Source organism: Ammospiza caudacuta, chromosome 16 (assembly GCF_027887145.1).
Source record: "Ammospiza caudacuta isolate bAmmCau1 chromosome 16, bAmmCau1.pri, whole genome shotgun sequence".
Classification (NCBI taxonomy): Eukaryota; Metazoa; Chordata; class Aves; order Passeriformes; family Passerellidae; genus Ammospiza; species Ammospiza caudacuta.
In genome coordinates this window covers 8,472,714-8,497,006 of record NC_080608.1, presented here as the reverse complement: position 1 = coordinate 8,497,006, position 24,293 = coordinate 8,472,714, and the positions used below count along the sequence as shown (strand labels likewise).

Below are 24,293 nucleotides of genomic sequence, written 5' to 3'. Positions count from 1 at the left end.
GGACAAATTTTCCAGTAAGGGAGATGTTACAAACATGGATGTTTCATTAATGTGGCTTTTCAGAAGAAAACAAAATGCTGCAAGCTCCTTTCAAATCATAAATGTAAAACATCTCAAGTAAATGATTAATCTGTTAATTATTGCTGCACCCTGGAGTATAGAGCTCCTACAGCAGCAATGGATGTCTTTGGGCCTTGGTGGCACCATCTGTGCTCATCGTGTGCTTTATCACCTGAGCTGTTTTGCAGTAATGAATTGATCTGCTCACCAGTGAGGTGCTGCTCAGTATGCAGTGGTAGGCAATCTACCCAATCTCATGCTTGTTTCAATGCCTCTTTCTTCCTACTTTGCTTAAGATAATGGCATTTTTATATTGCCCTTGGCTGCAGACACAGTAATGGTTAGCAATGATATATATTCACCAAGGGAAAAAGCAAAAGGTAATCCATATATCCCGAAGTCTGGAACTGAAATCTTTGCAAGTTTAATGTGCTTACTTGGAATGTATTAATTTGTAGCAAGGACAATAAAAATATATTCTGCAGTTTGCTGTTATCACAAGGCATTTGCATGAAATAATTTACCTGTGCAGTGAATTATGTAAGACAAGGGAGAAGAAATAAAAAGTTTAAAAATAGAAGGAAAAGGAAAAGAGAGCAGAAATGGAGGTGAAGCACATACTCTTTGTAGGTGAAAACAAACAGTTTCCTTATTAATCACTCTTGAAAAGATACCTTGCTATAATTTTAGTTAATTTTCATGCAGAGCATTGATTCAGTGTGTAGGACCTGTGAGCTACCTTTGGCAGTATAAATCTGTTGTGTTTGAAGCCCTCCAGGTAAATTTGGTGGATTATTCATGTGCAGGCTATCAAGGTGTGAGGCAAAAATGTGAGATGAAATATGAGTCTGTTTGCAGTGCCCTGATTCTGTGGCCAGCCTGGGAAGTGCTGACACAGCTGCCCAGATGAGCAGGAAAGCCTAAAGCAAACAATATTAAGGAAAAACCAACCCACAGTGGTTTTGAGAGATTAAATAGGTGATGACTGGGATGGGCTCTGCCTCTGAGAGCTGGTGGGTGAGAAGTCACTTGGCTTGGAGTGAAATTGCTCTGGTGCCTTTGGCCATGTGAGATCTCAGCCAAGTCAGTTGATTTCAGGATTTAAGAATGAGACCTTGAGTATTGTAAATCTTTTTCCTCTGCATTTGTAGGAGGCACACTGTCCTTCAGCTGTGAGTCTAAATAAATCATGTTGGCCTTCAATGGACCTCACTTACTCAATCATTTCATTTTAAAAATGTTACTAGTAGCATCCCATCCAGGCTGGCCAGATCCACATTGGACTCTGGCCATGATTTTACAAAACTGTAAAGCTTTCAGCAGCACCAAAATCTCCCAATCTGATAGAAAAGTTGACTGCTTCATTGTGAAACAGAGATACCATCAGCCACAGTGTGAGACATCCTCACATTTCCTTTTATTTTTCCTCAAGATGGAAGAGTCTCACTGGTATCTTTCACTGATGCTGCAATATTGCAATTTTTTTTTTTTTTAAAGCAAGTCAGTAAATTGTTAAGAAATAGTTAATGGGTGGTATTAAGCCTTGTTGGTTTGAGCAGTGAAGGAAAGATGATTGAAAATCAATGAACATCTCTGAAATTGTAATATAATTAGTAGTTCTGCCAGTGGAGTATATTAAATAGCTCAGGAGTGCCTTTGTGAACAAGGTAAGTCATGTTTTAAAAACCTCTCCGTGAAAAGAAGTAATTGATAAACACTTTATTTGTTCAGAATAAGAGGTAGTGAATACACAGTCCACTTCCTGATGGATAATTAAATACTGAAGATTAAGTTATTTTTCATAAGCAAGAACTCAAATTCCCTCCTAGATTCAGTGAAAATCTGAAGTTTATACTTTAATTTTTAAATATGTGAGTACCCACGTTAGGTTTTAATCCAGCTGTTGAGTTAAGTTAGTCACTCAGTGAAAGTCTAAATGCAGAATTGGATCACAAGGTTCCTCCCTGACATCAGTATATTAGTTTACTCTTTTCTGTTATAGAATCATAGGATCACGGACTGGTTTGGGATTGAAGGGATCTTAGACACCATCTCAATCATCTCAATGCAACCCCCTGCCATGGGCAGGGACACCTTCCCCTAGACCAGGTTGCTCCAAGCCCCATCCAGCCTGGCCTTGAACGCTTCCAGGGATGGGGCATCCTCAGCTTCTGTCACATGCCAGTGCTTGGAAAAGTGTTATTTTCTATTTTCTGCCCCCAAAGTCAAGCTGTAGAAAAATCATTCTTGTAGCTTGCACTGACAGCCAGACTGAGTTCATCTCTGTGGTTCTCAGCTCAGAGCCGCTCGTGGCATTGCAGGACAGCAGTGGCTCTGCAGCCCCGGCGCAGTCTCAAGTCTCCAATTCCTCAAGTCCTCATTTCCTCAAGTCCCCAATTCCTCAAATCCCCAGTTCCCCAATTCCGCAAGTCCCCAATTCCTCAAGTCCCCAGTTCCCCAGTCTCAAGTCCCCAGTTCCTCAAGTCCCCAATTTCCCAGTCTCAACTCCCTGATTCCTCAAGTCCCCAATTCCCCAATTCCTCAAGTCTCCAATTTCCCAATTCCTCAAGTCCCCGGTTCCCCAGTCTCAAGTCCCCAGTTCCTCAAGTCCCCAATTCCCCAGTCTCAACTCCCTGATTCCTCAAGTCCCAAATTCCCCAATTCCTCAAGTCCCCAATTCCCCAATTCCTCAAGTCTCCAATTTCCCAATTCCTCAAGTCCCCAGTTCCCCAGTCTCAAGTCCCCAGTTCCTCAGTTCCCCATTCCTTGCCCCCGCAGTGCCTCCGGTGATCCGCGTGTACCCCGAGACGCAGGCGCAGGAGCCGGGTGTTTCAGCCAGCCTCAAATGTCACGCCGAAGGGATCCCTAATCCCCGCATTACCTGGCTGAAGAACGGCATTGATATCATGCCAAAACTATCCAAACAGCTATCGCTCCTCGGTAAGAACAGAATTCTGATTAATTAAAGTATTGTTGGCAGGGATTAAGGAGGATTATTTTGCACTTTAAACCAGAAGTTCTTGTACTTTGCTAAGCCACAGTTGTTGGAAATCGTGTTATAAAACCCCTGTTCTTTCTTTTTATCTCTTTCTCCTGTGAATTTCCTGGGAAATACACTATTGATTGATGTAAGTGGTAATTGCATTCTGTTCAAAGACAGCCTGCCTGTTTCTTCGCTGCCTTGCTTCTTGTGTACAGCACAGGAGAAAAGAAATGCATTAAATTATTTGAAGAGAAATTCGTTAAATTATTTGTTCACATCTAAGCCCAGACTGGATGCAAGTCAGCTGAGAGTCATTCTCCCACTCAGCCCTGCTGAAGGAATTGGGCTTTTAACTCCTCTAGGTCACTGTTCAAATGAGGATGCAACAGATATAGCAAATGGCAAAAACATTAATTTGCAATTTTCTGTGTAAAAATTATAACCCCATCCTCAACACATGCCCCAGTCTGGCTTTGGTAGATTGTGCCCTTCAGCCTGTGTTGGTAGCACTGATATTGCTGCATGGCACCTACAATGTCTCAGCATGTTCCAAAGGTTTTAGCCATTGGTCCAACTGCAGGAAGCAAAATGGTAGAAGGAACTGTAGAGAGACCCCTTTAAACCAAAGTTTTTTGGTGATCTGATGGAAAACAGTCTGGAAAACTGAAATTAATTTTTCTTCACTAAAGCCAAAGCACTTTTCTAACAAAAAGAAGAAATAAATTAAATGCAACTTATAGTTTGACTTGAGATTGTTCTTTGTTCTTCTCTGGTGTGGATGTGCTGATGGAAAGGAGCAAGACATCAGCTCACATGAGAATCCCCAAAAACCTCTAGTTACACAGGAGGAAACACAGTGGGGTGGAACCACCCTGTTGAGCCTTCAGTGGGTGCCTGTGGTGATGGAGGACAATTAAGGCAGGGACAGCAATTAGCAGCAGTGAGGAGCACTGTCTATGGGTGTCTCTCTTACAGCAAATGGAAGTGAACTCCACATCAGCAGTGTTCGCTATGAAGACACTGGTGCCTACACCTGCATTGCCAAAAATGAGGTGGGAGTGGACGAGGACATTTCTTCCCTTTTCATCGAAGACTCAGCAAGAAAGACCCGTAAGCTCACTTTTCCATGCATTTCTTCCTTTAAATAGTGTTGGCATGTGATGGCATACATGTAATTTAATTTAGTGTAATTTAGGTCAGGCTATTGCATGCAGTAAGTTGGATCTTACATAAGGTAATGACAGTTCTGAATGCACTTTGATCAGAGGATTGGACACTTTTTGGGGATAGAAATCATGCAGAGAAGGTAAAATCTTGTCCAGGAAGATGGTGTCTTTCATGTGGCAGAATTATACTGAGTGTGTGATGGGTAACAGCTTTATTGGAGTAACAAATTGGCAATAGTTTCAGATATCAGGGAATCCAAGATGTAATATTTTGTCACATTCTATAAATCTCATTGATTTCTGTATAAGGCTTCTTTTGAAGCCAGTTACCAGTCAAAATTCTTGAATATTTAGATATCTGAAAAATGTCGTGATTAAATTATTTTACCTATTTTTACATCACTGACTGGCAAAATAGGTTTCCCTCAGTGTGAAATTATCTTCCACCTCAAAGACAAATACCCTCCCAGCTGCTCCTCCCACATCTCCCATAGGAGTGCAGCAGTGTTGTCTTGACCACACTGACCCCAAAAGAGAATTGCTGAAGGAGGTGAGCAGTTGTCCCATAGAAAAGCTCCCAGAGGCCTGATCTTTCCCAGTTCTGCTTTCTTGAATGCCTGGGAGATTACCTGGGTTTATGGTGATACCAAAAGTCTAGGTGCAAATGGGATTTTTACTGCTTTTCTGGCTGCTAATATAGAGCAAGAATTGAAACAAAGTTACCCATAAATATGAGCTTTCAAGGAAAATCTTTGCAAAAGATATCCTATTCCTCATTAACTAGATTTATATACTCTTGTTAATACTGGTCATTTTCCCTTGAATACTTGAGCAAGGGAAATTACAGTATGTTGAGAAATAATTGGATCTATCTGGAACAGAAATTCAAATGCAGGTGTGCTTTAAAAGCTTGTGTGAATCCTGAAAGAATGCAGTTGCCTGAAGTTCCAAGAGACACCACAGCCAAGGCTGCAGCTGCTGTAGCTGCTGTAGCTGCCAGCCTCAGGCTTCTTCTGAAAGATGCTGGTGGACCTGGCAGTGCTGGGTTAATGGTTGGACTCGATGATCTTAGAGGTTTTTTCCGACCTTAATGATTCTATAATTCCACGTTGTGTTTCCTCATGGAACCTGCACAGAAAACCTCAGGCTGTGCCATACCTGCAGCTGCATTTGGAGGTAACTGCTCCTCTTTAGTAGGGCATTGATCTTTGCACAGCTGCCTTCATTTCAGGAAGGATTTTTCCCATGTCAAAGTTTCTTAATTGTCTCTAGAAGGAGCAAATGTGTTTAGAGCTCTCTGTCTTTCCTGGTATTTTATTTGAATGAATGTTACAAAATTTTCACCAATTAAACAGTTCGTGTAAACATGAGTATTTATTCAGTTACTTGATACAATGAAAGTTTTGACATTGTTTTGTTGTTTTTTTTCTTTTCCTGATTATTTTCTGGCTTTCCCAATATTCTGATGCTGCAGTTGCAAACATACTGTGGCGAGAGGAAGGTACTGCAGTAAAGTTCTTTTGTTGTAGTGATAATGTGCTTGTCTGCTTTAATAATTCCATGATGGGCCATTCTCCACTGACTTGCCACTAACCCTATCAACTTTCACAGTCACCAGATTAAGTACAGACCAGACTTTTAAAAGCTAAATTATTCAAATAAGAGATGTCACTCTTGCACCTATAACTTCTTGCATTTTCCCACTATAAAATAATAGATGATCATAAAATATATAAAAATATGAATTTTATATATAATGCCAGAAATGTGAGTAGCCTGAGATTTTCAAGCTGCATTAGCAATCACACAAGTATCAGAAGTGCTCTCAAATTACCATAATTGAACAAGTAAGGCATAAATTCCATATACTGCATTTTTAAGCAAGCAATTCAAGCTCTTCCTTTTCAATAGCATGTATTGATGTTATCTAGGTGAGCAAAAGAAATTGTGTTCTTGACTGTTAGGCAAAACAAAAATCCAAACCACAACAGGTTTTCTTCCCTCTATCCTTTGAATCAATGCAGGGTAAAGGTTGCCCCATTTCTCCTTGTTTTAATTGGCAGTTAAGAGCTCTAGTTTGATCAAACTTACAGTGTGCCCTTCACAAGGTCGTCAACTGTGTATCTTGGAAGCCAAAGTAAAAAAAAAAACATCCTGAGCAGCTAATTGACTCAAGGATATCATGGAGGGCCTTATAATCACCTTATTTTGTACATGCATGTGCTGTCATAATTTCCAAAATACCCAGTGAGAAGCATCATGCAGAGCCCAAGGGGCTCTCACACAGGTTGTCCATCTGACTCTGTGGGTGAGGAGCCCAGGTGTGCAGAGGGGCCCCTGTGACCCTGGGCTCCTGGGGGGCTGTGAGCAGGACACCCGCTCCCTGGAGGAACATTCTGAGGTTCAGGTGCAGACGTAAACCAGTTCTCACATCTGCCAGCTCCTTGTGAGGCAGCTGAGACCTCGGTGTCCCTCAAGCTGAGTGGGAAGGGTTGCTGTGCAGTGACAAACTGCTCTCAGCCACGTCCCCCTGCAAACCCCCAAACTCCCTCACCCTGCTGCTCCAAGAAGGGCTTCAGGCTCACTCTGCTTTTGGAGGGGGCAAAGCCCCTTTGTCAGTAGTGCCTCCAAAACAACAGCTGGGCTTCCAGCCTCAGCAGGAAGGTTCTGGGTAGCTTGGGCTTGGCACAAAGGATTTGGGGGCAGAAAGAGGGTGCCAGGGCGTGGTGACCAAACCTGGTGCACACTGTCAGTGCCACTGTTAGCCACATGGAGCAAATACACTGGTCTGTTTCTAGAGTCCCTTCCAAGCCAAGGCAAATGCAGCTCACTGAGGTCAGAGAAGTGGCTCAGTCACCTAGGAGAGCTCCCCAGCACTTCTTTCTGAACACCCCACCTGCAGGTGCCTGGTGCAGGGCTGTGAGGAGTCATCACTGCTGGTGCTCCTGTAAATGGCATTATGGGCACTAGGAATTGCTATTTCCCTTCTGCTTGGACATGAAATCTCTAATGCATCTCATCAGTCCAGCATCACCTGCACGATGCTCCATGGCTGTTTTTATAAAGTGTTCCTTATGCTCCTTTTTAAAGAAAGCAGTTGAATAATCCTACCAGATGTGGAAGTAGAGGAATATTTAAAGAACAGCTGAGAAGTTGTTTGCAGAAAGTCTTATTATAATTTTGCTAAATAGATGGACTTACTGCTTATCAACCTTGCACATTTTAAATGAAAGTATGAGCAATGTTGAGGCAAAACATGGCCAGTAAAGCAGATCTGCTGTTGATGTTCCTAAACAGTTCAGTATCTGTAAAGCAGGTTTATTACCCTGCTTGTGTTGTTCTGTAGTATGTGATGGGCACATTCATTCTAGAATATACTTCAGCATGTGAAATCTTGGCACGGAGAAAGATGGAAGACAGGAATGGCATTTTTGGTTTTATATTTTAATATATTCGGTCAATTCCTTACTATGTGCAAGTAGCAATATTAACAGATGCATTGGTAGGTTTGAGCTCCTTTAAAATGATCACTAACTCATCCCCACAAGGTCTGGAGTAATTAAAACCTTGGGAAAATGCCTAAAAAATATGGTGTAGAACAACTTTTGCAAGTCAAACTTTTAACACAAGTATTTGGTCATTTTAAAAGTCAGTCTGTCAGTTTGTTGTCAGAACCTTTCAGACCATGCCCAGGCAATGCCCTAAGAAATGAATGCACACAGGGCAACCAGCCAGTTAAACCTGGGGCTGGAAGCACATGCAGTATTTACTCAATGTACAAATAGTTTTTAATTTTGTCCAGAGAAAACCATGAGTAGCCCAAATGTAAAGCAGAGATTTGGTTTTTTTCTGTGACAGTGTTCATTTCTGTAGTGAGCATTGCTCACTTAATACCTGGAGAAAGGGGGCATTTTGTGCCAGCAGGCAATCAGCAGTTATGTGAGTGTATGCACTTAAAAAGCTGGAAGCCTTTTCATTACCAAATTTAAGTTCTAAAATATTTCCAAGTATTTAAATTAAGTTGAGGAAAATTCTTTAAGTATAGGATCATGGTGAAAAATTTGCCCTTTGATCTCAAAGGAGGGATGTATAAATGTACACTGATGGAGACACTGTATTTCTCAAATAAGCTCTTGTTGATATCAGGTATCCTCCCAATGTTTTTTTGTTAGAGCCAACTTCGTCTGGAGTGGATCAAATAAGAACTGTTATGTTTTAAAGTCCTCTCCATTCTTAATGGGGTTTTTTTTTTTATATTAGGGATATTTTGCTATACAGGTGAAGTACTTTGCCTTTCATTATGCCTTGAGGTTTTGAACTAGTTGTGTCATCTAACCTGAAATGTCCTCAATTCAAAAGGAAAAAATTTTTCAAAACTCCTCCTTAGTCCCCGAGTTCCCAATTTAGTACCTGCCTCACTACTATAAAAAACACAAAATACTTCATTGCCCACCTCTGTACTGAAATAATTCCCAATTCCCTGCACCAAGGAGTTGCATCAGTATAATAAAAAATGGAGTCTGTTCTACTGATGTCCATGAGATTGTTTAGGATGTACCCCAACCAAGATTTGGCAAATGTTTCATAAGTCACAATAAAACACCTAGTTTGTCTAGTAAAATCCTGCTTGGTCTAAATATCAGTATGAAAACCAATCTCTGGGCAAAAAAAGTGGTTTAATTTTAACTGACAAACTTTTTTAAAAAGAGAGTAACTGAATGCTCTCGGGAATTTGTAGCATATTTTAATCAGTCTGCACAAAAACTTGGACTCATTTTACTGTAAAATAAGTAGTAGAACTTGCCAAGTCTCTGACTCTAAACCTATTGGGGTAAAATTTTTTATCAAAGTATTTTTGTGGGTAATTATGGTCTTCTTAAATACACCCTCATTGTAATAGGATCATCAGACAAAATCACACTACTCTTGTGCATGAAAATAATAATAAGCATCCTCACAATAGTCATAATTGATTGCCTGCCTGTTTTCACTTCTGAGGATTAAAATCCTTTACCCATGAAATGTCAGCACTCATTCCAGGCCAGGGTCAAATTCTGCCCTCTGAGTGTTCATCAAATCCCACTAAAGCAGGTGGGAGATGTGTGGATGTTGGGAGCGCAGGTTTTGGCCCAAAGTGCCTGCATGAAATGTGTTACCAATATACTTGGGGAAAAATAACCCTTAGTCCATGAAATAACTCTCAATGGAGCTTTTTTCCCTACATGCATGATCCTGCCCTGTGCAATCACATTTGAGGATCACAACTCTTGTACCCACCTGAGCCCTAACTGGGGGATTTCTGTGCTGTGGTTCAGAGACTCAACCATGTCAGTACAGCAAACACCACATGCTGACACATTGTTCTCTGAAATTACTTACTTGGCATCAAAGAAGGGGGCTTAGCAACAAAAACACCCTTCTGGCCTTACTAAATACACGTGTTTTACAACATTTTCCAAAAATGCCTTTGTCCAAATTATCCCTATTTTTACTGTCAAATTTCCTGATGATTTAGATCTCAATCCTGCAGACAGTTAAGAAATGTGAGAAACACTGTCTCTGTGAGCAGTACTTAGAGCTGCCACCACAGGACCAGCAAAGGGAATTTTTAGCACTGAACACTGTTCAGAGCCATAGAATGGGGACTTTATTTCTCCATGGGAAAAATTGAATAAATTTGAAGATACAAATTATGGCATCACCATATTGTTGGCAGATAAAGTACACTATCAACACTGCTAGGGGTGACAGTGGTCCTTGCAAACACTTACTGGTGGTGGTGTGAAAAAATGAAATTATTGGATCTTTGAAACTAGAGGGTTTGAAAGGATCCTGAACATTTCTTAAAGATCTTGTCACTGCAATTACATGTAGCATGACAGAAGTGATAAAATACAATCTCCTAATGGCAAAGCAATGACAATCAGCCAGTTTTCCAAATCTCCTGGAATGCCCTGGTTGGATAAATGAGTGCTAATGCAATGCTGAACTACTCCACATTTGTGAATTACAGTTTGCAAGATTTCAAAAATGTATATATTTTGGTGGCTGTAGTTAGTTCTTTCAGATATTTTAAGAAAATAAAGAAATCTATATATTTTCATTCATGGTACAGATGCTAAACACTTCCATTTAACATCACAGTTACCAGTGGTCAAGTTGCCTGTAACAGGATGACCTTCACTTTCATTTTAACGAAAGCTTGTCTTTCAGTTCTCAAATTATTGTCAAGCTGTTTTTAATGAAATAGTTTAAAAAACCCAAATTCATAATCTGAGGGGGATAGCAGTGCAACAGAGAGGCTTCTTGGGATAAAATCCTGTTTTGGTACCTATTTACAAGACCCAGCCATAATTATTTGGGTGCAACCACCGCCACCAAGGCAATGCATTTTTGAATGTGTTTGTACCTCTTCACTCCTTGAAGCCCTTGTTGTGACATGAAATTTGATTTGTGAATGCTCCAACTGCATCCAAATGACCAACTTTTATGTAAGGCAGATTTTGTTTGTCGGGAAAGGAGGACAAGTTCTTTAAAAAAGTCCTAACAGCTATGGATGCATGCAAAAAAAAATCCAACTCCTTCTTCTTTATCCCCCTTTAAGGCCTGAGTGTTGGGAATATGTTCTATGTCTTTTCTGATGATGGGATCACAGTCCTCCAGCCAAACGAATGTGAAATCCGGAGACACATCAGGCCTGAAGAGAGGATTTTCACAAGTTATGTAAGTCCTGAACCCAGCAGCTACAGCTGACAGCTGGGAAACTTTCTCTTAATCTCTTCAAAGCTGTTATTGCTAAAGGACCTGTTTGCCACAAGGGTGTTGGAGCTTGGTGGGCTTCATGCAGCATCCCTGAGGTGTAGCATCTTCTCTTGAAAATCAGGGGATCCACATAAGTTCTAAGGCTGACATGGAGGATTTACTGACACGCTGCAGAGAATTTGGCTAGTTATCACAAAAGCAAAGATTTTCATTTGTCCTTTTGATCTGTTTACTTATCCATGCCCCAAATTTGTAACTGGGCTTTAGGGAAGGTACAAAAGTCAACAGCAGAGAGATGTGCACATCATTCACTGGTGCTCCTTTTACTGATGGCTCCATAGGCAAAGAAGTGAGCTACTTTGGGCCACTTTCTGCTCTTTGGAAGTGCTTTGCTATGTTAAACTACAGCAGGGAGGCAAATAAGAATGCCCAGAAAATGGTTGTGCCCTGAAGATCCTCTGCATCTTCTGCACTGAGAGAAAGACTGCACTGTCTGTGTTTGCTGTGGGCACTTTTCTGTCTGCACTGAATTTACCTAACCCTTGCTTTAGGAATTACAAGGAACATTTTTTCAGGTGTCAGAAATGTCAAGCACTGGCTTGTAGGCAGTGGAGCTCGACATGGCCAGTGGGATAACACGTGCCTGGAGGCTCTGAGAGGTCAGTGTTCTCAGTGACCTGCTATGTACTCCTGCACAGGAACATACAGCAGGCATATCCTCATGAAACTGACAGTTCTTAAAAAAACACAGGTGCTGAAATACAGCCAGAAATGCTGTTTTAGTCACTCCTTTCCTTGCTTTCTAATTTTTAAAAGGGGAAGTTAAAAACGTGGCTAAAGAATGTGGCTCTTCTAAAAAAAAGGGCTCAGCCTTGATTTCAATTTTGGGAGGAATCAAAGGCTAGAATTGCTGTCATGAGCCCTGCAGGTTGGGTCAAGCTCTGCATCTTATGGGTGTGTAGGAAGTACTTTCTAAATCTTAATAAATTTGTGGTTGATACTGGGTTTTTTCCACTAGTTTTTAATATACCTTAGAGGAAATCCAGACTGATGCTCACCCCAAGGCTAGTCTATGGACTTAATGCTATTAAACCACACCTAAGCTTTACAAAGACAGAAATCCTGTGTTTCTTTTCTGAAGATCTGTAAATATTGAAGAGGTGGTCCTGGAGAAACAGATCAAAAAGAACAAAACAGAGAGGGCACTTAAGGAAATCATGTCAGCACATTGGTGTGCATGAGAGGGATTTTTAACATCACTTGGCTACTCTTCAGAGACACCTCTGAGGGATTCCTACAGATCTCCAAGGACCCTTCCCTTGGTCTGGGGATAACTGACATTTTTTGCTCCCTTTTCCCTTTTACTATCTTGGATGTTTGCTACATAGACAGTAGCAAACATAGACAGTAGACATCCACCCTTGGCTTGAGTGGGTGCTGTGTTGTGAGAGCTGAGGATGAGGAGGGCAGTGTGAAGGCTGGCAGGTGCCTGACTGCATAAATGGCTCCTGGAAGCCCCAGTCTGGGCTTTTGTGTCATCTTCTGGCTTTTAGCATAGATTCCCAGCCTGGCTGGAGGAGCAGAAAGGAAAATGCAGCCAAGTTATTGAGTCTTTTATCTTCAAACCTTACTCATGGTCTCCACCATGACACTCAGCCAGCAGAGCTGTGCTGCTTGGAGGTGACAGCTTTCTATCCGTAATTGTTGCACATGGTGTAGGTCCCTTACAACTCAGGATATTCTATTCTATTCTACTCTATTCTATTCTATTCTATTCTATTCTATTCTATTCTATTCTATTCTATTCTATTCTATTCTATTCTATTCTATTCCTCCAGTGCTGACATTGTTTTTTGTTGTACCTCCTCTTTCCCTGAACAAGCTCTGACACAGCTCCAATCACATTTCCCTTAGGTAGGTTGGACCATTATTTAATATTACGCAACACAAGGTCTAAAATCAACAGTTGTGCTCACTGAAATTTATATGTGTTCCTTCTCATTTTACCCCATTTCCTCCCCACAGCCTGGTCCCACACAACTGCTCTTTCAAATAAAGCATCTTGACAGTAGGAAGAGCAATGAGAAGTAGCAAACATGCAGGGAGTTGTTGGTGAGACCAAAAGTGACTCTTCAAACTCCTGTGCAGAAAATGAAGACTTTATGAAAAATATAAAGCAGTGACTCAATTAATGTAAATCACTGTTTTTTCAAAGCACAGAGTGATAGTTCTGTTGCTAATAAATGCTGACAGCACTGCAAGTCTTGATGAACCACAGCATGCTTCAAAAGATCAATCCATAGGCTCTGTGGTTATTTAAATTCAATATAGGTTTGCAGGAGGTCCAGCTGTTTAATGTCATTGCATAGAGCCAGGCTGAAGTGTGGTACCTGATAAATTAATTATTTCATGTTTTCCAGGAAAGAAAGGGAAGAAATATCATCCTAATGGAATCCCCAGGGATTTTTTCCCTGCAGTTTACAAGGCTAAGCTTCTTGCTGCTCCAGGCCCTGAACTTGTAAAAATTAAACCTTCTCTTTTTCTAACCCCTCAGGAGGAGATCTGTCCTAGAGTGGAAGGTGAAGACACTCAGTCCTGCCTCTGGGCTTCAGCAGTCAATGTCAGAGACAAGTACATTTATGTGACACAGCCAAAGCAGAACAGAGTAATGATAATTGATATCCAGACTCAAAAAGCCATACAGGTACTTAAAAGTGAACACATTATTCACTGATGACAAAAGACTTGATATAGGACAAAAAAATCAGACTTGGCCCAGTGGATCTGCTGGGCAAAGATCTGCTGATCAGTAAAGAGCTGGGCCTGTGTTGCTTTGACCGGTGGCATCACATGGAGTTCACTGTTCTGTGACCTCACTGGCAGAATAAACTCCTCTGTGGGCTGGAGATCACAGTCTCAGGGCTGCCTCTGCAGCCAAGCTCACAGTGAGTCTGGTAAAATAACACTGGGATGAATTCCTGGCTTAGCTGCCTGACCTGGGTCATAAGCAGTTTGGAGAGAATGCTTATAAATGGGGAGAGCTGGTGTGGGTACAATTCAGGCAGAAATTGGCCCTTGATCTTCTGGCTGTAAGGAACAGCAGAGGATGGAGTGATGTCTACCCAGAAAATGGCACCAAACAGCCAAATTTTTCACCTGCTGCTGATCCCCCACTTGATTTGAAGGCAAAGCTGCACAGGGAACATAACAGTGGTGCATGAGAATGCCTGCAGGGAACTGATGTGGTCTTTGTCATGTTCATTTGAGTCTCTGTGTAAATAACTCTCTCTGGGTTTTTTTAAGTCCTTGGATGTGGACCCATTACCAACCAAATTACATTATGACAAGTCCCACGACCAAGTGTGGGTGCTCAGCTGGGGGGACACGAGGAAATCATCACCCACACTGCAGGTAAGTCCTTACACCCTGGAGCCTTTGCTCTTCCTGGGCTCAGCATCACTGGTAACACACTGGTGGCTGGTGGGTTGCAGGTAATTAGCCACATTTAATGGTCTGAATATAAAGCTGCTGTTTCATTTGCATATCCAGTGTGTTTTATTCATCCCTCCTCTGTCCATCCTCACATATTTTTCCTGCTGTTTAATTTGTTTTTGAGCAATGACTGTGCCACAGGCTGACAGCAGGGCTGCTTTGTGCCAAGGTCTGATTTGTTTTAAGACTGGTGACAGAGCCAAGTGCCAAAAAGTTGTGCAGCAAGGACTGGCAGCTGGCTGTGAGCAGGACAAGAGTGCTGTGCTCTGCAGCACTGCTGAGGCACCTCAAATCCTGGGGTCAGTTTTGGGCTCTCGCTACAAGACAAACTTTGAGGTGCTGGGATGTGTCCAGAGAAGGGCAACAGAGCTGGGGAAGAAGGGTCTGGAGCACAAGGCTGGCAAGGAGCAGGTGAGGGAGCTCAGGGGGGACCTTTTCAGTCTCTACAATTCCCTGAAGGGAGGTTGGAGCCAGATAAGTCAGTCTCTTCTCCCATGTAAGAAGTGATGGGACAAGAGGAAATGGCTTAAATTTATGCCAGGGGAGGTTGAGGTTGGTATTAGGAAAAATTTCTTCACTGATAACTTTCTCAAACCCCAGAACAGGATACCAAGGGCAATGGTGGAGTCACTGTCCGTGGAAGGATGGAAAAGACCTGCAGATGTGGTACCTGGGGACACAGTTCAGTGCTGGCTTGGCGGTGCTGGGGAAATAGTTGGACCCAATGATCTTAGAAGGCTTTTCCATCCCTAACAATTCTGTGATTCTGTGAGTCTCTCACAGTAAAATGCAAGAAGGGGCTCTCTAGGGCATGAAGGAAAAAAGCCAAACCAAGAGAAGTAAAACCTCAGGGACAAATTGTGTTATTGGGTGTTAGTGATTCCATTGCAGGGGTGCCAGTGATATCTGTGGAACTCCTCCATGCTCAGCACCACCAGACCTGCAGTGGCACTGGGACTGAGAACTGCACATGAGTGTGGACACACAAATCACCTTCCACTTCTGGATCACCTTAGCAGATTTACTCTTCCGTTGACAGCACAGAGAACATGGAGAATTGCCATCTAGTGGGGCGTTTTTCTGCTGCTGTATGATGTATGACAGAGTTGACACCAGCTGATGGATCTGATTTGATCCCTCCAGACATCCCATTCTCTGGTGGTGGTTTTCTGGCACTTGCTGCCCACCCTTTCTGGAAAGAGGTGTCACATGAATACTCCTTCTGCCAAAAGTGTTTGCTGCTAGGTCTGCATTGAAGCATTTCCCAGCAGGCAGAGAAAAAGGGGGGCTGTGCTTTCTGACCTAAAAACCAACAAATTGGAGTCTGCATTAATTGTGGGGCTACCCAAAGCTTCTGCTGGGGATACTGCCCCATGAAGATGGGATGAGCCATCCCTACCATCCACATGCTCCATCCAGTGCTGACTGTCAATAATAAACACTGGACCAGCTACTCATCACAGGCGATTTCAGGAAAAGATGCCAAAATCAGAATGGAGGCACATAAATGAAGGTTTCCAGGGGAGCAACACCAAGTTGTCTCACCTGGGGATGTGAGTTTCCTGTACAGGGTATAAGGAGACAAAATGGACTCTTTTTACCCTTTCTGACTTAATTTCATCCATCCAGCTGTGAGAAGTTTCTGTAATTAAAGGAGAGATGGCACAAGCATGTCATTATTAGGGAGAACACACCATCTGCACAGTTGGGAACTTGTTAGAAGGTTCCGGGTCTCAGATAGTCTTTTCTGTTATCTTTATGATGTGCAGTTACACACATAGAGATGAGATTAGCATCATCATCAGCAGATCCTTTCTTTTTTCTGACCTTCTTTCCTAAAAGGTGGGCAGTGACTAATTGGGCAAAGTTCCTTCTTAAAACCTGCAGCGTTCAGTTGCAGAAATGCAATAAAATACTTTCTTTTAATGAAGATGCTGCTGCAGAGGTTGATCTAAATTTCCACTCCTCTGGAAGTCAGGGATTTATCAAACTGCCTGTGCAGCCAGCTAAGGGGATGCTGTTGTTTGGCCATTACTGGCTTGTGGGAAGCAAATGTCTGGCCTCTTGAAAGCACTGTGCTAGGCTGGGCATCCTTCTTGAGCAATTTAATTGGAAGAAATCTAAATGGCATGACCAGAACAGCTGTCTGAAATAAACCTTTTAGGGATTTAGCATGTCTTTCATGAGTTATGTAGCCATAAATTCAAAGCAACAACTGCTGCAGATTAGAGCAGCAGAAGGTCCTAATGAATGGACTAAAGTCATCTTAAACCCAGCAAACAATTTGAGCGTTTAACGTTTTAATTTTGGAGAACTTTTCCTTTCTGGAGCAGTGGAGGACCTGAGTTCCCCTGTCCATGGAGATCTGTGCTGTGCTGGAGGGCAGGACCAGGGGACAGCCAAAGGGAGCTTCTTCGCTCCTCCCTGGACTTTATATTGATGGATGAACAGTTTTTTTCCTTCAAAGTGATAATTAACTGCTGTGAGTTAGTGTTTGATCCTTCAGGGTGGTAAATTATCACTGTGCATTTAAGTGAGATTAATAAATATGACCATGGAGTGAATGTTTGCTTTAGACAGTGAGGGATAAATTATTCTTGTCCTGCTGTTGTCATACTGCTTCAGCTCCTGCTTGACTGCTCATTCTTGAGATGTAAACAACTTACAGGAGTCAAGTTGTGTACTTACCTTACAAATGTTATGCCTCAAATACTGTTTGCTAGCACAGCTTTTCAAGACAACTACACCAAACAATGTTTTGAAATCATTAATCAGTTGAGTCTACTACATCCTGGAAGGAGCCACTTGGTGCTGTGCATGTCTCTAATCTGTATTTACCTTTCTGCCTTACTCAGTGCTTATCCTGTGCTCAACCTTGTGTGTATTTATTGTAGGTGATTCCAGAGGCAAGCACTGGAGAGGATCCACATGTTATCCACACACCCTTTGAAGGAGTGGGAGATTTTTTTATACCACCTACAAATCTTATTATTAATCATGTTAGGTGAGAAATTCTTTTAATGAATAATAATGGTGACCATGCTGCTCCTTTCTCATAACCTTAAAGCACTTTAGAGATATGAATGAAAAAATGAATGAGTGAATGAGTGAAGGAATAAATAAATTTGTAATGAATCTTAACTACATTTATCCCCATTTTCACACATGAAGTGAAGAAATGGTTGAGCAAATTGCCAGTAGTTATTCAGCTAATCAGTAAAACAGCAAGAAACAATCCTGGACCTTCCCTTAGACCATGCACAGGCATTCAAACCTCACCTTAGTCATCCCTCCTTGCAGCTTATGGCGCACTGCTCTGCCTTACTTGTGCCAGGAATTTGATGGCCCAAAAAACACCTTCCTTGCCACAAAACTGTTGTGGATCTGAGCAGAAATCTGTGTCAAGGAATATTGCTTGAACTGGTAAAAATGTACTCTGCCTGAAGCATAAAATGTGGTTCTTTCACATGCTCCCAACTTGTTCAAGTATTGGATCTCTGTGTGAGCCTTATGGCTGGAGCAGAAAAATTGTATGCACTGCAGATTTAAAAAAACAAACCTCCATGAACTATCAGTTTTGAATGTTAATGTGATGTAGTGGTTAATGAGGTTGTGTAACTAACATACTAATAACCTGGAGTAATACTGGCTGCTTCCCAGCAGGCACAGGAAGCCTCCCATTAACATTATCAAAATTGATGATAACTGCACAGCAATTTATACTATTATTTCCATGTTATAACAACTGTTTAACCATCTTCTGTCCTCTATATAGTTTAACTAAGTTAAACACTCAAAAAACATGATGTAACTCATTACAGTAACCTTAGGTTTCCTGCAGGAAACACCGAGAGAGAAGGGGTTAAACTTAAATGATTATGTGTTGAATCTGTTCCAAAATAAATAATTTTGCCTGCTGAAACACTAAATAATGATGCATGCCTCATGGCTGTCATTTGTAATTTCTCTCTACTTCATATTTCCAGTTTTCTTTCACAATTTCATTATGGGTAATAGTAGTGCTAGGAGGTGAATGACTTTGCTGAATGTTAAAATCTGAGCTGAGAAGGTGAGAACTGAATTCAAAGACAGGAAGGTGGAACAGTTACACATTTTTGTTTGTTTAATTCTCCTTTTGCTTCAGTGTGATTAGTTGGCTGAAATAATAAATATATGTTACTGTCCATAGTTTTCCATATGCAAAGCTGCAGATTCAGTCCCTGATTTCCTGTTGCATTTGTTCGGGGCCAGTTCTTTGTCTGTTCTCTCTCACCCTCAGCACAGAAAAAAATAATTGTTTGCAAGCTAATGAGACTCATTGGGATGATTTTCTAAATTCTCCACTCATAAACAATAAATGGCAGTACCAGCCTTTCCCAGGAAGGTGAACATTTAAGCAATTTCTTCCGCTAGCCAAATAATGTTTGTATGCAAATACCCCTGCATATGTATTTCAGCTGCCTCTTATTTTAGATGGATATCTAGAAATGTTTCCATTTTTATTAGTTCCAAGGGTAGACTGTTGTCTATTAAAAACTGTCTAAGTACAAAGTTTGCTTTGAGATTTCAGATCACAGATTTGATGAAAGGGCTGAGCCTCTTCTGCAACTGTGGGCACATAAAATATATCCTGACCCACTTCTTTAAACGGGAGTTTATGATAAAGATAATTTCTTAAGTTCTTCAGGCATTTGGCCAAGTATTAAAGTAAGTCTTGGGAAAAAAAAAAGAGCTGTAAGGGAAAGCACTTTTTAAAGTGTACTTAAAATTCATTCATCCAGGAGAAATACAAGTGTCATATCCAATTTCCACACACACAGTGCACTACGACTCTCCACTGCACATACTTTGTGAAGCCTCTAATGGATGTGAGTATAATGGGGAAATGAAAGGCTTAGCCCAGTGATTTTCATGGGATCACACACTACACTGGCTCATCCTTTAGAAGTGAAATCATTGCTGAGTGTCTCATTGACAGATGGATTAAGAATAAAGAAATAAACCTAGTGTTTCAAGCAAAATATGTATTTTCTGCACAGGAGCACGTTCTCCACATTTCACAAGGCAATTTTACATCTTCTGAGGAAGTGATACAGCCCTAAGCACTCACTTCATTTCCCTCTGTCTGCATTGAATGGATGAAAAGATAGTTGATGTAAAATTAGTTTTTGTAAGTTAGTGTCAGTAAATCCAGTGGAACACAAGCAGGCTGTTTCTAAGAGCTCCCTCTCAAATTAAGCAGAAACCTTTCTTGGCTATTCTTGACCTTTTCTTGTCTTCAGCAAAGGTCAGATGTGCTGCAGTATATATCTTTTATGGAACATTTATCCTCTGCTCACTGTTTTTTGCCCTGTCTTGAGACAGAAAATGAAGACCCCTTATCTTCAGGGCACCCTGGTTATGTTCCTCAAGAAATGTTTTACACATTTCCTGGGCTGCCAGGATGGTTTTTAAGAGTCTGCTCTGCACTACAGCCTTGCCATCTCCTGCAGTGGCTCCCAGGCACCACGGGTACCAAACACACACCATAGCTTCCCTCTGGTGCTGTCAGTTAAGAGATGAGACTAGATATGGTCTTCATTCAGTGGTTATACATTATATTGTGCTCAGCTATATTTATTATATATAGTTACTCTCTAACCTCATCCTGGCAGCAATATACTTTGTTTTGAATGCTTTTCTATTTTGAGATTGAATGCTTGCGTATATATTGAATCTCATGACTGTAATCTCAGATAGATTAAATACAAACCTGGTCAGTGTTATCCTACTGAACACCCAAACCTTGATATCACTTCTATAGAAATTGGTCTTCCCAGTAAGTTCCCAATATAAAGCTGCTGTTTCATTTTCATATATCAATATTTTGTGCCCAATTTTTAAACCCCAATAAAAGATTTTGGCTCTCAAAGATTCAAACAGCTAAGCAAATGTTCAAATTTCCAGGATCAGGTTGCTAATTTGACTGAAATATATCCCTCCTTCTAGGATGTTTTAGAAGCACTAAAACAAGACATTTCTTACAAAAAGAGACAGCATTGTTGCATGCGCTTCCAAAACCAACCAGTAAAAGGTCCCCAGTATTGCGGACGCCCCCAAAACCAACCAATAAAATGTCCCCAACTCTGCTGACTTTTATCTTTGCTCAAGCCTGTCACCACATCTCCAGAGGTGACCTCAGTGCTTTGTTTTTCGTTTCAGGTTTGGCTTCGTTTTCAACCATTCCACGCACGCGGTCCACAAGATAGACCTGGAGACTGTGACGCACATCAAGACCATCCACCTCAAGGCCTACGGCTGCGTGCCTCAGGCCATGGCCTACACTCACCTGGGTGGTTACTACTTCGTGCAGTGCAGGAGGAGCCGCCTGGGGGCTGCCTCGCTGCAGCTCGTCATCGACAGCGTCACTGACGCCGTGGTCGGCCCCAACGGCCGCGTGGCGGGCGCGCCCCACGTCTCCCCCGACGGGCGCTACCTGGTCAGCGCCGACCGCGCCAGCGGCACCATCACCGTCCAGGCCCTCACCGTCCGGGGGGAAATCAAGTTGATTTATGACTTGAAAACTAACATACACGTGTCCGATCTGACATTTCAGCCCTCGTTCACTGAAGGCAATCAGTACTATATATACGCTACTTCACATTTGCAAACAGATGTGCTTTTTGTGGAGCTGTCAACGGGGAGGATGAATGTACTGAAGAATTTAAAGGACCCAGTCACGTCCAAAGACTGGCCCTGGAGCAGCAACAACAGAATTATGAAAGACAGTGGATTATTTGGACAGTATCTCATTACACCAGCTAAAGATTCGTTGTTTGTTATAAATGGGAGGCAAAATACGTTACGCTGTGAGGTTTCAGGTATAAGGAGGGGTAACACAGTGGTCTGGGTTGGGGAGGTATGAAAGGGCAGTAGCAGTGGAGCCTTCAGCAGGCAAGGACCAGTTGGACCTTTACACTGCAGCAAATGAGCAGTAGCATTGTATATTTTTACACTGGGAAAACAAAAAGACAAAAAACCGCTGTATAGGCTTCATGGTACAACACTGGTCTACTTGCAAGTTTTATAATATAAAGTATGCTCTGCTAATAGGAAGTGGTTTTGAAGGGATATTTTTTATTTGTGGGTATGATTTGTGGTTATGAGAAAAATGCTGGGAAGCAAATAATATCTCCACTGAGATATCATACAAGCCACGAAACCTAATATTTCTGTAGAACAAAACAGATTTTGACTTTCCATACTGAGGAGTTATTATGTTCTGTCCTAACATCAGTTTTCTTCCCTGTATCCCTTGCCTGTTGGCTGCACTGACTACCCCACCCCAGCACAGGAGACAGCAGCAGCGAGGACTATTCACCTTTTGAATATTCACCTTTGGATGATGAGGGAAAGTAAACATCAGAGCAGTTTTCAACCCAGAGAATCCTAGGAGAGCGATTTAATGAGAACTGATCAGTTTTCTCTGCAGGATGGCTTTGAAAGGGTTCACTGATGTGATTTCAGAAGGAGGCATCACAGAAATAGTAACTGTCAGCTCGCTTGCTTCCGCACTTCATTTTGCTCTTGGTCCTACTGAAGGCAATAGGATGAGTCCCCCCTCTTCCAGTGCACATTTGTGTGATTGTATTTGAGAAATTTGCCATGAAATATCCAGGCCATTACCCATCCAGGCCTGGGTAAGAGCTGGAAAATACTGACAGGGGGGTCAGAGTTTATGTAAACAGTTTTGTTGAGAAGGTGGCATTAGTCTTTCAATGGCTCATGAGTGTGGTCAGTTTGGGAACAATATGCAAAATCTACTCTGTGGGGGTAGAGCATTAGTTTTGGTTATTCCCATAGGAGACAGCAACAGTTCTAGAAATCATTGGTTTCCCTCATTAAACATTTAGGAGCACTGGAATCACTTGTTTCTTCATAAAATAGCAGTTAAAATAACAGAGGTTATTTTTAACAGAGAACTCACTCATTTTCTAGTCATAGCCTTAATTTGCCTGTTTCTTTTGGAACAACTAGAAAACAATTTTTCTTTGTTTTTTTCCTTTCTGTTTATAGTACAATTGTTTATAGTCAATTATCTTTTAGTTATGAGCAAAGACATTCATGTAAAAGCAGCTGAATTATCCAAGAATGCAACAGCTGGCATTGAGAAATTTCAGTTGAGTTCCCATAAAAACATACAGCCATTTATTTGCACACTTGGAAGATATAAAAAACTTTTCTATTTGCATTTTTCTAACTTTCTGTATCCATCACCATGAAGTAACGAGGGCAAAAGCAGCTGTGGCAGCAGAGCCAGGCAAGAAGTGGTGCCATCCAAGCAGTTGTAACCATCGCTTGGATAATGGGGTGTTCAGGTGGGTGAAACCTCTCTGCAGGTAAAATATCAGTAGCATTGGAGGCACCCATTGGCCTCTGGACAGACCCAGCTTGGTTTGCCAAGGACCTTGTTGCCCAGAGTCTGCAAAATGCTGCCCTTGAACACGTGCAGTGATAGGTAGTGGTGTAATTATTTCCCTCCACAGATGCTTTAAGTCACCCATTCCACAACATACACAGAGGGATTTTAAGCAAGAAGGAAACAGAATAACACTGGCAATCTTTGCTTTAAATGTTTATCAGAAGAGCAGCATTCTAGCATTGCTGTAGACCTGAGGTATTTTACACCATTTCAGTTCTACAGAGAACATAAAAATCTGTTCCGACAGACAGAGAAGGGGAGCTGAATCCAATGAATTCATTAACCATGGAGTCCTTGAAATTGTCCTTCAACATCCGTGTGCTGAGTCCTGCATTTCTTTCACTTATGAGCCATAGGAGTTAGAAGAGACTCTTCCATCATTGCAACACAGACATGTGAAACAGATGGGCATAGCCTTCCTTCAGCAATGCATGGTGTTCCATGATTTTGTATTCATCCCATTAGGAAACATATCCCATGTCAAAGAAAGGAGAAGACCAGCTTTGTAAGTACCTTTAAATATGCACAGCTCCTTTCTTGAACAAAGCTGTATCCATACATTGCAGCCATCCTAAATGTGTTTTACCAAGGCCAAACACTGCTCTCGTGTTACCTTTTATGACTTCTTGAGTATTTTATTATGCCTATGGTAAGTTTTCCCTGTAGAGATGTTCATTGTGTCATAGATCAAGCAAATATTACTTTTTTAAGAATATTTAAAAAAAAAAGTGTATATATATGTTCAGGTAAATATTCTTGAGGCTGGTTTATAAATAGGCTGTGAAAGATGTGTAACAGACCTCACTTTTTCCTGTTTGTTGCAAAGTATTGGAATAACATTCACTTGAAAAAATCCCACTTGGACCTTCCAAAGATGTTCCCTTTGTTCCCTCTCCAGCCCAAGTTCCGGTGATGTGTTTTTCTAAAGTATCCTAATGGTTATATATCATACTTAGAAAATGAAGTATAATTTAGATTGTCCACACTACTTGTGAACAGTTCCAATGACAGTCAAATTTGACATTAAAGTGCTGCACATTTGTTACTCTGATATTTTTTTTTTACAACACAGAAATTTTATATATATTCAAAAAAATGTTTCAAGTCATATTTGCCTTTCAACTTTGTCAAAAAGAGACTACATTTCCTTGTGGCCAATTTCTTTCACTATCCTTTTGGTTCTCCACCAATTCACACTTAATTCTTAGTTACTAAATTATTAATTAATCATAGTGATTAATCAAAATTGATCTAAATTGAATTAATGATCTTTTCATTAACTTATACACTCATATATCAGTAGGATGTTCTGACACTAGAATCGTGGGGAAAATAATCCTTGGTTGCCCACTAAGACTGCAGTGTCAAG

The 24,293-nt window shown here is 41.4% G+C and overlaps 1 protein-coding gene across 1 annotated transcript in view; it reads left to right on the top strand.

Annotated features, from left to right (window-relative positions):
• The window catches only part of FSTL4 (follistatin like 4), a 206,944-nt gene extending 185,460 nt beyond the window's left edge, over positions 1-21,484 (top strand). Inside the window, exons 9-16 of the mRNA XM_058815367.1 lie at positions 2,839-3,000; positions 4,019-4,153; positions 5,684-5,710; positions 10,814-10,932; positions 13,526-13,675; positions 14,275-14,382; positions 17,358-17,467; positions 20,665-21,484. Of these exons, the coding sequence (XP_058671350.1) occupies positions 2,839-3,000; positions 4,019-4,153; positions 5,684-5,710; positions 10,814-10,932; positions 13,526-13,675; positions 14,275-14,382; positions 17,358-17,467; positions 20,665-21,367 (1,514 nt within the window). The 3' untranslated portion in view covers positions 21,368-21,484. The remainder of the gene's footprint in view (positions 1-2,838; positions 3,001-4,018; positions 4,154-5,683; positions 5,711-10,813; positions 10,933-13,525; positions 13,676-14,274; positions 14,383-17,357; positions 17,468-20,664) is intronic.
• The last annotated feature ends 2,809 nt before the right edge of the window (positions 21,485-24,293 follow it).